The 12,070-nt window shown below is 41.5% G+C and overlaps 1 protein-coding gene across 4 annotated transcripts in view; it reads right to left on the bottom strand.

Moving 5' to 3' along the window:
* Positions 1–12,070, bottom strand: part of NECAB2 (N-terminal EF-hand calcium binding protein 2) — a 257,914-nt gene that overhangs the window by 1,612 nt on the left and 244,232 nt on the right. For 3 of the 4 annotated variants that reach the window (XM_066582214.1, XM_066582210.1, XM_066582212.1), the window contains 4 exons: positions 8,002–8,058; positions 5,032–5,144; positions 3,718–3,795; positions 2,327–2,418 (listed from right to left, as the gene is read on the bottom strand). In XM_066582214.1, coding sequence (XP_066438311.1) covers positions 2,327–2,418; positions 3,718–3,795; positions 5,032–5,144; positions 8,002–8,058 — 340 coding nt within the window. The remainder of the gene's footprint in view (positions 1–2,326; positions 2,419–3,717; positions 3,796–5,031; positions 5,145–8,001; positions 8,059–12,070) is intronic. The other variant, XM_066582213.1, reaches the window with a different exon arrangement.

Genomic DNA, 12,070 nt, shown 5'->3' with positions numbered 1-12,070 from the left:
AATGGGCTAAATGAGGCTCCCAAGTCTGCCATCTTTGAACTCCTATTAACCCTTTCCAATCCACTGTCTGCCGTCTTCAGACATTCTGATTGAAGGCTGTACAGCTCTGATGTCGGAAGACATCCGTCAGGGTATTCTTACTGTATATTACTAGTCGCTCTGTTGTCAGGGGTCTCTCCAGCATGTCCCATACTGCAGTACTGGCTCTAGCCAGCAGATGGCGCCATTGTATAATGGCAGAAAGAGAAAGCCCCCTAGGAAACTCTGAATCCAAAATTGGATTGCAAAGGGTTAAGCAATGCCAGAGGCAGGATCTAATACAATGCCTGACAGTTTTAATTGACAGTCAGAATACACTACAAAGAGAAATTTTGCTGTGCATTCTAGAACTGATCAAACAATTGCATGGTCAAGTCCCATAGTGGGGATTAAAAAAAATATATTCAAAAAAGATGAATAAAGATTTTTGAAAGAAGAAAAACATGTTTTTTTTTACAGTAAACTTTAGCTTTTTATAGCTAAAAATTGAAAAAAACCAAGATATTTTGCATCATAACGTCCCTAATGATCGAACTATAAAATGATCATATTATTAAACCTGTATGGTTAATGCTGTAACACAACCTGCAAAACAATGCCAGCATTGAAGGTTTTTTTTCTGTATTCTGCCGCCTACAAAATGGAATAAAAAGTGATCATAAAGGTCATATATACCCAAACAAAATAACATAATATAACATAAAAACTATAGCTTGGAGTGAAAAACAAATCCCTCTTTTGATAGAAAAATAAGGTCATAGGTCTCAAAATATGTTGACCCAAAAATACTTTTTTTTTTAAGTATTGTCATTGTTCAAAATTTGTAAAATCACTACTAAAGCTGTATAAGGGCTCATTCACAGAAGCGCTGTCTGCCCGCAGTGTAGCCGCATGCATAGCTCATAGCTATACTGCCCCAAATATTAGATGAACAGGCTATTTCTAACTACTTTGAAATAGTCCGTTTACACGATCTGAGTTGTGGGCTGTGTGCTTTCCAGCTCCCATAGGGGTGTATGGAAATCACGCAGCAAAGACAGGACATGTCCTATCTTTGTGTGCACCTTGGAGCCGACATGTGAGTTTGCACTCACATGTCCTATCTTTGTTAGATGTGTGGATTCTGCGCATCTAACAATTGTCCATGTGCACGCTTTTATAGGAACCCATTGGTTTCTATAGAAGTGCGTTCTGTGTGCACCTCCTATGCGCGCAGACAGAGCCCGTGTGAATGAGGCCTAAAATTTAGTATTCCCTTATCCACTCACCCATGGCATAAAATTGACATGTCATTTATACTGCCCAGTGAATAGCATGAAAACAAAACATGATGGTGGAATTGGTGTTTGTTTTGTATCCCCAGTACTTTGCCATAAAAGGGCTTATTTTTGGTGGGATATGTTGACAGAAAAACAAAGTTATCGCTCTTGGAATGCAACAATGAAAAAATTACAAAAGTCGCTTCAACCACAAGTCCAAAGCTGGCTGCAGCCTTAAGGCTTTTACCCACTAGCGATTTTTTTAACGCTGCGATATTGCCGCATTTTTTTTAATGGGACTTTCTAATGTTAAAATTACATCACAAAAATCGCAAGTTTGTGCTTTTGCGATTTTTGTGCGATGCAATTTTAACATTATAAAGTGTTATTGAAAAAAAACGCAGCGATATCGCAGCGTTAAAAAAAAAAAAAAACGCTAGTGGGTAGAAGCCCTTAAAGACTATCTGCACTTTCAGAAAACTTTTGACATGTCATAGAGACATATCAGAAGTATGGATCAGTGGGAGTCCCGCTGCTGACACTAGAATGAGGGAGCTGCAGAGCTTGCGAACATAACCAAAGGTGTACAGAGTTTAGGTGAGTGCTGCAGCCCCCTCATTCTAGTGATCAGCAGGGGACTCGGCTGCAGGACCCCTGATCAATACTTTTGACAGTCACTTTTTAAAAGTGTTAGCCCATGCACAAAATGCATGACCTATCCGCTGGATAGGTAATAAATGTAAGATCAACGGGGGTCCGATATCTTGGACTGGTATGGTGGTCATTGTTCATAATGGGCCATCCACGTTAAGGGGTTAAAACATACTTGCCTGCTCTCCAAGGTTGTCAGCTCCCGCTAGTGGCCACTGGGGCAACTAGAATTTTCACACTGAAAACTATGGCTGTGTGAAGGGAGGTAATAGACTGGTGTGGTTTGTAAGTGTGTAAACTTATATTATGGGCAGGAAGCAGGTACGATGCAGAGGCAATGTACAATATGTAACCCAGAGGGGAGCCTCAGGATTTACCTGGCACAAACATTGTGGAGATGGATTCTGGCTGGGTCAGTGTATCCACTTTTACATGTTGGAACTTTTTGCAGGGTCCAGTCTGAAGATGCCTAAATATAAAGACAGGCAAGGTTAATTTACAAATACTTTACAAACCTTTCCACCTAAATTGAATACAACTCCTGGTGTAGCGCTGCTACTCCTTCATGGCAGCAATGATCCTGCAGAAGGAATAAGGTGAAGGGGCCCTAGTAGTTCTGTAATTGTTATGACTAGCACAGGTCACAGAGACCGGATTTCCATCGATTATGTAATATGCTATCCAGATTTTCCAGAAACAGCTATAAAAGACAAATGCATGAAATGCTGTTTAGAAATCCTGCATATTTCATCATATGTAAATGGCTGCAACCAAAAATTGCCAGTATATTTAATATAAGGACAAAAGAGAGCCAAGATGACTACTTTATCTGGTCACCCCCACTGACACTTTTTGCTGTACATACCAATCAGACTTCAGTTTCCATTGTTCCAGAGCAATTAAAGGAAACCCGTTGCCACGTTTTTACTATGTAAATTACCAATACCACTGTATTAAGTGTGTGAAAGAGACGTTGGCAAAGTATCTTTTAAATTGCAGTACCTTTTCTTTAATCTGAACTTTTTCCCGCTGGGCAGGTGATATCATTGTAGAAGCTCTCTAACTCACACCCCTTGGCCCACTTTCTACAGATATCGCTCCAATTCCTGCGCCTGCACCTTATGTGTCAGTGGCAGTGCAGGCACAGAAGTAGCTGTGGATCCCCGTGGACTTCCTCAGATTAATGCTCATGCGTTAGTGGAGGCCTCAGCTGCGTAACGTAATGTCTGAGAGGTCATACTGCCCCCTGAGTCTAACGTGGAAGAGAGGAATCCTCCACCGGAGCATGTGCAATAGAACACGGAAGTCCACCAGGATTCACAGCGACTCCCACCGCTGACACGCAAGATGCAGGTGTGGGATCTGTAGCAGGGACAGCACATAATGAGAACTAGCAGTCAAGCAGAAGGGTGAGAAGCCGACAATATGCTGGACTCAACTTGGCCCCAACAGGCAAACTGGCCTCAAATCTGCCTAATTAGCATACCCAACAGAAAATGTTTGGACCATGACTTCAGGATAGCAAAAAGGTATTGCACTATAAAAAAACCCACTTTGCCAATACGTCTTTCACACTTAGTACAGCGATATTGGTAGTTTAGGTAGTAAAAAATTGGTGACCGGGTCCCTTTAGAGATATTGAAAAGGCCAGAAAAGGACACTAGGTGGCCTAATATTTCACTTGACTAATTGCCATTTTTCAAGCCATAACATATCTGGCTGATTAGAAAACCTTTTGTTTGTGCAGGTCATACATTATCATACTCACCTCTTCCATTCTTCCTCCGCCTCCCAAAATTCATAGATAATAAAAGTATTGGTATCCGGTAGCCGCACAGCAGTTACACTAAGGAAATCACAAACAGAAGATACAAGAAACTACATGAGGATTGTAAAGTTCTTCTTTCCATTGCATCTGTTAATACAAACATTTTCTACAAGAACTAATGCTCTTGCTGCTATGAGGTCCATGTAGAAGGGACAATCATGGCAATGTGTACCTACATGGAGCTCCTTTACCATACTGCTATCTATAGAGGGTGTAAGCCAGAGATACGTTTACAGGATGGTTACAAATATTGAATCAGCAGCATGGAGGGATACAGTAAAATTGTAGTTTTTTTCTCCCACCACACAGAAATAGTAGCAACGTTTCGGCCTTACGGCCTTCTTCAAGAGCTTGAGGAAGGCTGTAAGGCCGATACGTCGCTACAATTTGTGTGATGGGAGAATAAACTACCATTTTACTGCATCCCTACATGCTGCTGATTCAATATTTTATATCTACTGGACTCTCATGGAGTTGAAGGTTTGAGGCTCCTGACCAGATTCAGGAGGATATTGGTGCTGCTCACACAACTTGTACTTCTCACGTTTACAGGATGGGTCAGGGGACTTGACATGATCACCTACCATGCGACTGCAACACCTTGGGTTATGGAGGGGTGCCGTAACTCTGACAAAGTCATACTTATGGTAATGATTGTCTCTTGGAGTTAGCTCAGGAGGCTCAGCACCAAAGAAACACTGCTACAAGCTCGCTTGAAGAATAACAGGTTGGATGGTGGTCTATAGTGTTCCTTCCTTTATGTTGTCAATTCACTTACATGGAAACCCACTTCACACAATTTACCCTTTAGGGCGCTTATATACAGGATAAAATATTCTGCAGAATGCTTCTGAAAAGTCAGCACCAAAGCCTGCATATCCAACATGTGGATTATGATGTGGAATTAAAAGTGGCAGAATTCTTCTGGTAATTCTGTCTCAAAATCTGCACTTAGACTTCAGTATTTGGACAGCAGAATACTCTTCCGTGTGAAGGTCTTTCTGATCGCTGGTTCAGGATCTCATTTTTAGCCATTTAAGATGGCTGCAGCAATTTTCTAGCTACCTAATGCACACTGTGCACTGCTTTCTGATTGGACAGTAGTGCTCTCTTTGATGCTTTCTGACTTCCTGTGACATTTACTGCCCTACGCCTATCATAAATCCTGGTTATCTATACTTATACGTCTACATGGTCATTATTGGCAAAAACACACCATCCTACTACACATGCCCCATAACATCAGACACTCACTGGAAGCATTCCCCTTGTCCTGATACATTCTTCAGATATTGTTTCAGAGAACTGCAAAATTCGCCCACAGATTTCTGGAAAACGTGCATTTCCTGTCGCACCAAATAAAGATACTGAAGAGAGAAGCAGAAAGAGAGAAGTTAAAAGACATCAATACAAGGAGTGGTGCAGAGTTTTGGTTGCACAGTATGTAAAGAAGCAACTTCAGCTCCCTTAGAGCGCACAGCAGAAGGGAGATGGCGATGTCTCTCACTAGGCAGGGGCCGGAGTTTAGACAGCTCGTTGCTGCCTCCGTGTGTGAACTGCCCATTGAACAGTTCACAGGACATTTGCATATCAAGAGAACACCAATTATAGGGCTGGGAAGCAGTATAAGTAACAAAAAGTATCAATACACTGACTTCCTTTAAGCTGAAATTTTTTTTCAAGCTGCACAAAAACCTGCTTGAAAAATGTTTTAGAATTTTGACCCAAGTTTGGTTCAGTAGAATGGGGCATTTCTGAGTCTTGCAGCCCTAATATGGACATTTAAATGGGTATTTCTATCTGGACTTTTCACAGCCGGGATGGGAAACCACTGCTATTGTTACTAACCACCTGCATGGAGTCTGCGCAAACAGCTGAGTGCTTCAGCCCAGCGCTGTTTCCATTGCTCTCATTGAAGTGAATGGGAGATGAAGAAACAACATAACATGGCGCGGTACACTGTTTCCAAATCTTGGGCATAACCAGTTGAAGTGGGAATACCACTTTAAGTGCCCTATTTTACATACCCCAAAAATCAGCCTTACAATAAAAATCAATGTATACTATCAATTGTGATAAGTATATGGATAATATCCAGAATGATATTAACCCTTTCCAACCCACTGTCTGGTGTCTGAAGACATTCTGATTGAAGGCTGTACAGCTCCGGTGTCAGAAGACGTCCGGCAGGGTATTCTTACTGTATATTACTGGCCGCCCTGTTGTCGGGAGCCTCTCCAGCATGCCCCCATACTGCAGTACTGTCTCTGGCCAGCAGATGGCGCCATTGTATAATGGCAGAAAGAGACCCCCCCCCCCTAGGAGACCCTGAATCAAAAATTGGATTGCAACGGGTTAAAACAACTGTGATGAGAAACAATGTGGTGCTGTTAGTAGGTGGGTAAGCCACGCCACTGGATCAAATTACAACATGTACCCAAACTGAAATTAGCCTATAGTTCCTGGAAAAGAAGGGAAGATCAGAAACGAGAATAAGAAGAAAGAAAAAAAGAAAAGATGTTAGGGGGAGCCAAGAGGAGGAAAATAATCCATCCTGAGGTGGGTGGGGTAGAAAGGGAGGTTGGGGATGTTAAATCTGACTATACAAGCTCATTCAGCCAACAGATCCTGACCCACCACACACATGGGACAGAGAATGGACAGAGGGGGGTAAGCTGCTTATTTCACTTGAAAACAAAAAAAGAAGATGTTGAAATCCAACTGCCCAGTTCTCACCTTCCCGTACATCTGTCATTGGTGAGAGTGGGGAGGCCCTATTCACAATAGATGGTTGGCTGACAATAATCTAATATGTATGACCAGCCTTACCTATTCTCTGAAGCACTGACATATTAGCATAATGATGTGTCTGAATAAAAGGTTTTTAAATGGGGTTTCTGGAAACTGGACAACTTTTTTAGGATAACAAAAAATGAGTGGGACAGCGCCTTGATATGCATTAATTAAATAGATAGATAGAAGGGGACTTACCCGGTGCTCAGTGGGGTTCCTGTATAGGATACAACCCGTTAGCAACTCACAGTCCTGGCTTGCTTCTCTATAATCCAGTAATTTTAGGGTCTCACACAAATCCAGATTATGATAATAATAAGGAGAGCGGCAAAAGAGAAAATGCCTAAATATCCAATAAAGGCTCAAGATGAACCAAATAAGCAATATAAAATAAAAAGTTTTTCTCTGTGCTCAAAAATTTCTGGGACTGTTGGAGCTAGTGAAGTTTTAATGTGAGGTATCATTATAATGAAATAACCAAATAGTGCAGGGAGTGTAGATCAAGTAGGTGAATACGCCATGTTTCAACGCACAGATTGCACCTTCTTCAACCATGGGAACATAGACAATATCAGACAAATTTATAGTATGCATAATACACATAGAAAACATCCTCTGCTCCAACAGTCCCAGCATTTTTTGAGCACAGAGAAAAACTTTTTATTTTATATTACTTGTTTGGTCTAACTTCCCAAGGACATCTGTAACTGCATTAAAAAAAAAAAAGATCTGTACTTACCCCTCCTGTGCTTCCGTGATCCCATGCTGTAGCCCGCTGTGGTCCTGCTGTTTATTGTGGAAGATGATGTCCCTGGAAGTCAGGTGACCGCAGCACCACTGCCTGTTCTCCTGGCATCAACTCTCACATTCTGGGCACCACGATGCCCAAGAGTTCAGAACAGCGAAGCTACAGTCTCTGATTTGCTGCAGTGGTCACCTGACTTCTGGCAACATTTGCCACAACAAATGCTGAGACCACGACAGGACTGCAGTGCTGGATGGCGGCAGCACATGAGGGGTAAGTACATTTAATGGAGGAGAATATTGTCTAATTACTGGACAACCCCTTTAAAGCAGCAATTGGCTAACATTCTGCAGGTTACACTTTCAGACATTGGAACAATGTAACACTAATACAGTATGTTAAGCTAAAGATATACTCAGCAAGGTAGCAAGTTGTCTCATGTAAATCCTCGGCAGGGGTGGATAATAGAGCGAGTGCTGCAGGCAGGATATGTCTTAAGGAATAAATTGTGACACATTCTGTACAAAACTGCTTGTGACATCTCACCAAAATGTCAGAGCAGACCGAGCGCATCTGCAAATGATATCACGGCTGCTGTGTAATTACACATCAGCCTGCGTCTTAGCGCAAAGAAAATGGGATTAAAGATCCATCAGAAGGTTCCTCCTGTCATATCCTATACTCACCGCTGAAGATGTATCCTCATTGTCAGTGAGTCTCTGGTGCAAATCAAAGGAAAGTGTCTGAAAGGGAAAGGCAGTATATGGAGTCTACAACCGTTATACCACACAAGGAAAGCCATTTCTGCGGGAAGCTGCTGAACATTGCTGCTAGAAGATACAGTGCAAAATACATTGCTGATCCTTCCATCATATTTAATTATTTATTTATCACTCTTTGTTAATGTAGCACCAACTTATTCTGCACAGCTGTGCATAGAAATACAGCTACATTTCAGCATTTATTACGGACACAAAGCATGAACCCCCAATGCGGTTCTACTAAATTGTACTATGGTGATTTCAGATCAAATGAATTAGTAGAACCAGGAAGGAGTTTTGCAGCCTTAGATGGGTTGTCCAAGTCGGAACTACTGATGACATATCGGCAGAGTAGGTCATCAATAGCAGATTGGCAGGGTTACTATTGCTCAGGTCAACGATGATCAGCTGTTCACAGGGCAGCTGAAAGCAGTCAGCTTCAATCCTTCTGCAGCAATCTGGCGTTGCACTGTAGTACAAGTTCACATTTTTTTACTAAGAACTTGGCCTGCAATACCAAGCAGGGCCACTGGAGTGGGGATGGAGCTGTCTGCTTCCCACACAAATCAGCTATGCTCCCGAGTGCAATGGCCCTCCAAACAGCTAATCAGTAGCAGTACCAAATGGTAGACTTCCGCCAATCAACTATTAATGACCTATTCTGTGGACAACTCATCAATAATTCTGACCTGGACAATCCCTTTAATACAGACCCAAAAAAAGCAGCTATATTATGGTCATGTATAGCTGGCCTAAGGCAAATTTCATAGACAATTACAGAAACAGGAAGTAGCCAAGTCCCCTGTTGACCCCCCCCCCTTCCTTTTACTACTGATGGATACTGGTAGCCATTTTGCTCCTTAGTCAACACTAATATCTGTTGGTTCAAGTTGTTGTAAAGGTTTTAGGACCATTGCTTAGTAACAGTATTTTTAGGAGGTGTAAACTACTTTCTGATGAATAATTACAATACAACACTTGTCTGAGTTACCATTTAACACAAGTTTGCCTATGTGGAAACCTCAGTACTTTGAGAGATAAATGGGTAAAGATACAATGTTCCCTAAACATGATCAATATCTCAGGACTGCTTTAAAGTAACATAGCTGCCTATAAATCAATCAATTGTAACCATGCAACAAGAGTGACGTTACACTCAAAACCAATGACCAGTATGTTAAAAAGCCGTACAGGATAAGAATAGTTCAGTTTTCCTCAGATTACCAGACATACACTATCCTACCAACAGTAATTGGACACCTGAGCAAGAATCAAAAGTAGTATTTATTTACATGCGTTAATACTTAGTGGGGCTCATTTGGTCCTAATGACATCGGATATTCTCTGTGGCATACTTTCTACTAATGTCTGATATATTTCATTTTCCTTCGTTCATCTTGCAAATGTCTGGTGAGTTCACTCAAAGAAGATCGATGTTGTTCATTTTTCCTGACCTGATGTTCCAGTTCATCCCAAAGATGTTCAGTAGGGTTTAAGTTGGGACTCTGTGCAGCCAGTCCAATCGTTGAACATCCATATCCTCAAACTATCACAAGGTGCTGGATTTATGACAAGACGCGTTGTGTTGTTGGCAGTATGGCTGACCATTCTCAGAGCATTGCCACATTATCAGCAGCACATTACTGTCTAGAATGTCAAGGTACATCTCCGTGTTCATGGTTCTTGCACTAAAACCAACAGACTGAGATCAGGCCATGTAAAGCATCCCCCAGACCATAATGGAACCGCTGCCAAACTTAAGTATTCGCACAATACATTCAGGCAAAAGGCCTTCCCCAGGCATCCTTCACATCCAGGTACGTCAGTCTGATATGAAGATGGAGTAGTGCAATTCGTCACTCCATAGAATGTACTTCTATTGCTCAATTGACCAGTGACGATGCTTCATGCCCTATTGTAGACAGACCGATGTATCTTCTTTGAGAGACCTACTCAGATGTTTTCAGGATGAATAGAGGGATATACCAGCTAAAGTGTAACACACGTTAGTAGATAGTATGCCACAGAGAGAATCCAATCTTATTAAGGCCAAAGGAGGCGCACTAAGTATTGACATATGGAAATAAATACTACTTTTGATTCCTGCTCAGGTAATCCAATTACTTTTGGTAAGATAGTGTATAAACCAGGCAGCTTATATGATCTAAGAATGAGAAGAACAAGTTTGATGGTTGCTTCATGGATTTAACGTTCTTTACCGATTTTTGAACCCACATATTAGTCAATATTTACTTGGGACTCTGGATTCTGCAGTAAGCTTGTAGTAGAAGTAACAAGTCTGAGAACTTGTCTTTGTTGTTACCACTTTCAAAGGATCAGCAGTAGAAATGACTGAATAAAGTAAAAATTGCTTGTATTTGGTCTTCACCTAATCAATAAATTGTTATAATGGAAACTTTCCAATCTCAGTTTAAGATCCTAGAGTAGAGCTACAGCCGTAGAGCAATGCTCTCTCATCGCTGAGGTGAATGTCAATCTATACTATAACTAAGTGTGTAAAGATGGTGGAGGTAAATCTTGTCACTACAGTCTGAAGTTTTGACCATTGTAACATCACAATCTTGTATCTTACAGAGTTACTTCCATTACATTCAATGAGATTGACCTATTAATATCAACTATTTTAGATGTCTTAGAGTGTGCCAAGACTGAAGGTTAGGATTATTTACAGTCTTCTGCAAATGGAAGAAGAGGTAAAAGAGGCAAAGAAATTATCACAACCAAACAGGAAAAACGAGGAAACTATTTAACCATAATAGAGAAAAAAAGAAGCCACACAAGTGTTCTGCTGCCAACTACAAGACTATCAGAGCTTTCTTTATACATGAAACATCTCAGCTGGTGCTGTCTGGTTAGGTCTGATGCCACCTAATCATGCCTTCTGTTCTAATTAGCTGCGGTTACCTTTAATACAGTACTCCGCAAAAACTTCACATCCCAAAGCAATTCCCATCTAGTGAGATCAAACAGGTTATTTACCAAGCAAAAATCTATTAATGGGGTATTCTAGGACTTCAAAGGAAAAAATGGGAAGGAACGGAATGACCAACAGAGAATCAAGGATAGGTGGAGGGAATACTCAGGGGAACTATATGCCTGCAACCACATACCTGGTCCAGTCTGTGGCCTTGGAGCTCTTCATTATGGAGTCAGAAGTTGTTATGGCAATGAATCAACTAGCCAAAAATAAAGTGCCAAACATAGATAACATACTGGCAGAGCTATTGCTGGCAGTACCAGTGAAAACCATCACGGCGCTATGTCAGGCAGTATGGGTATTCATTGAATGGCCTCAGGACTTATAAAGCTCTATCTTCATGCCTCTGCCAAAGAAAGACAATTGCCAGAATTGCTCCAACTATCAAACAGCCCCCATTCTGCATGCAAGCAAGATGATTCTCAAAATCATACAAGAAAGAATGAGATCAGTAGTTGAAGCGGCACTCCCTGATGCGCAGGCAGAATGCCGGTGAGGACGTGGCACTCGCGATCATATTGTAAACCTGTGATGGACCATGGAAAAAGCTTGAGAATACCAACAGAATATCTACATGTGCTTCATCGACAAGCTATGGCAGACCTTACAAGAGCTGGGCGTATCGGCACATCTAGTCAAGCTGATAAAATCACTTTATGCCAATCAAGAAGCCACTGTGAGAACACAGTATGGGGACACAGATTGGTTTGGGATCAGCAAAAGCGTCCGACAGGGTTGCACCCGCTCACCCTTCTTGTTTAACCTATATGCAGAAGCAATCATGTGGAAAATGGACCTAGACAGATTAGAAACCGAGGTGAAAACAGGTGGCAGAAACATCAACAATCTCTATTACGTGGATGACACAACTCTGCTTGCAGAAACATAAGCAGGTCTGAAGCAGCTGATATGTAAGATTAAAACTGAAAGCGAAAAAATGGGCCTCTACTAGAGATGAGCAAGCGTACTTGGAAAAGCACTACTCGCTCGAGTAAT

This window comes from Eleutherodactylus coqui, chromosome 11 (genome assembly GCF_035609145.1).
Source record: "Eleutherodactylus coqui strain aEleCoq1 chromosome 11, aEleCoq1.hap1, whole genome shotgun sequence".
Taxonomy (NCBI): Eukaryota; Metazoa; Chordata; class Amphibia; order Anura; family Eleutherodactylidae; genus Eleutherodactylus; species Eleutherodactylus coqui.
This window is presented reverse-complemented; position numbering and strand designations above follow the sequence as displayed.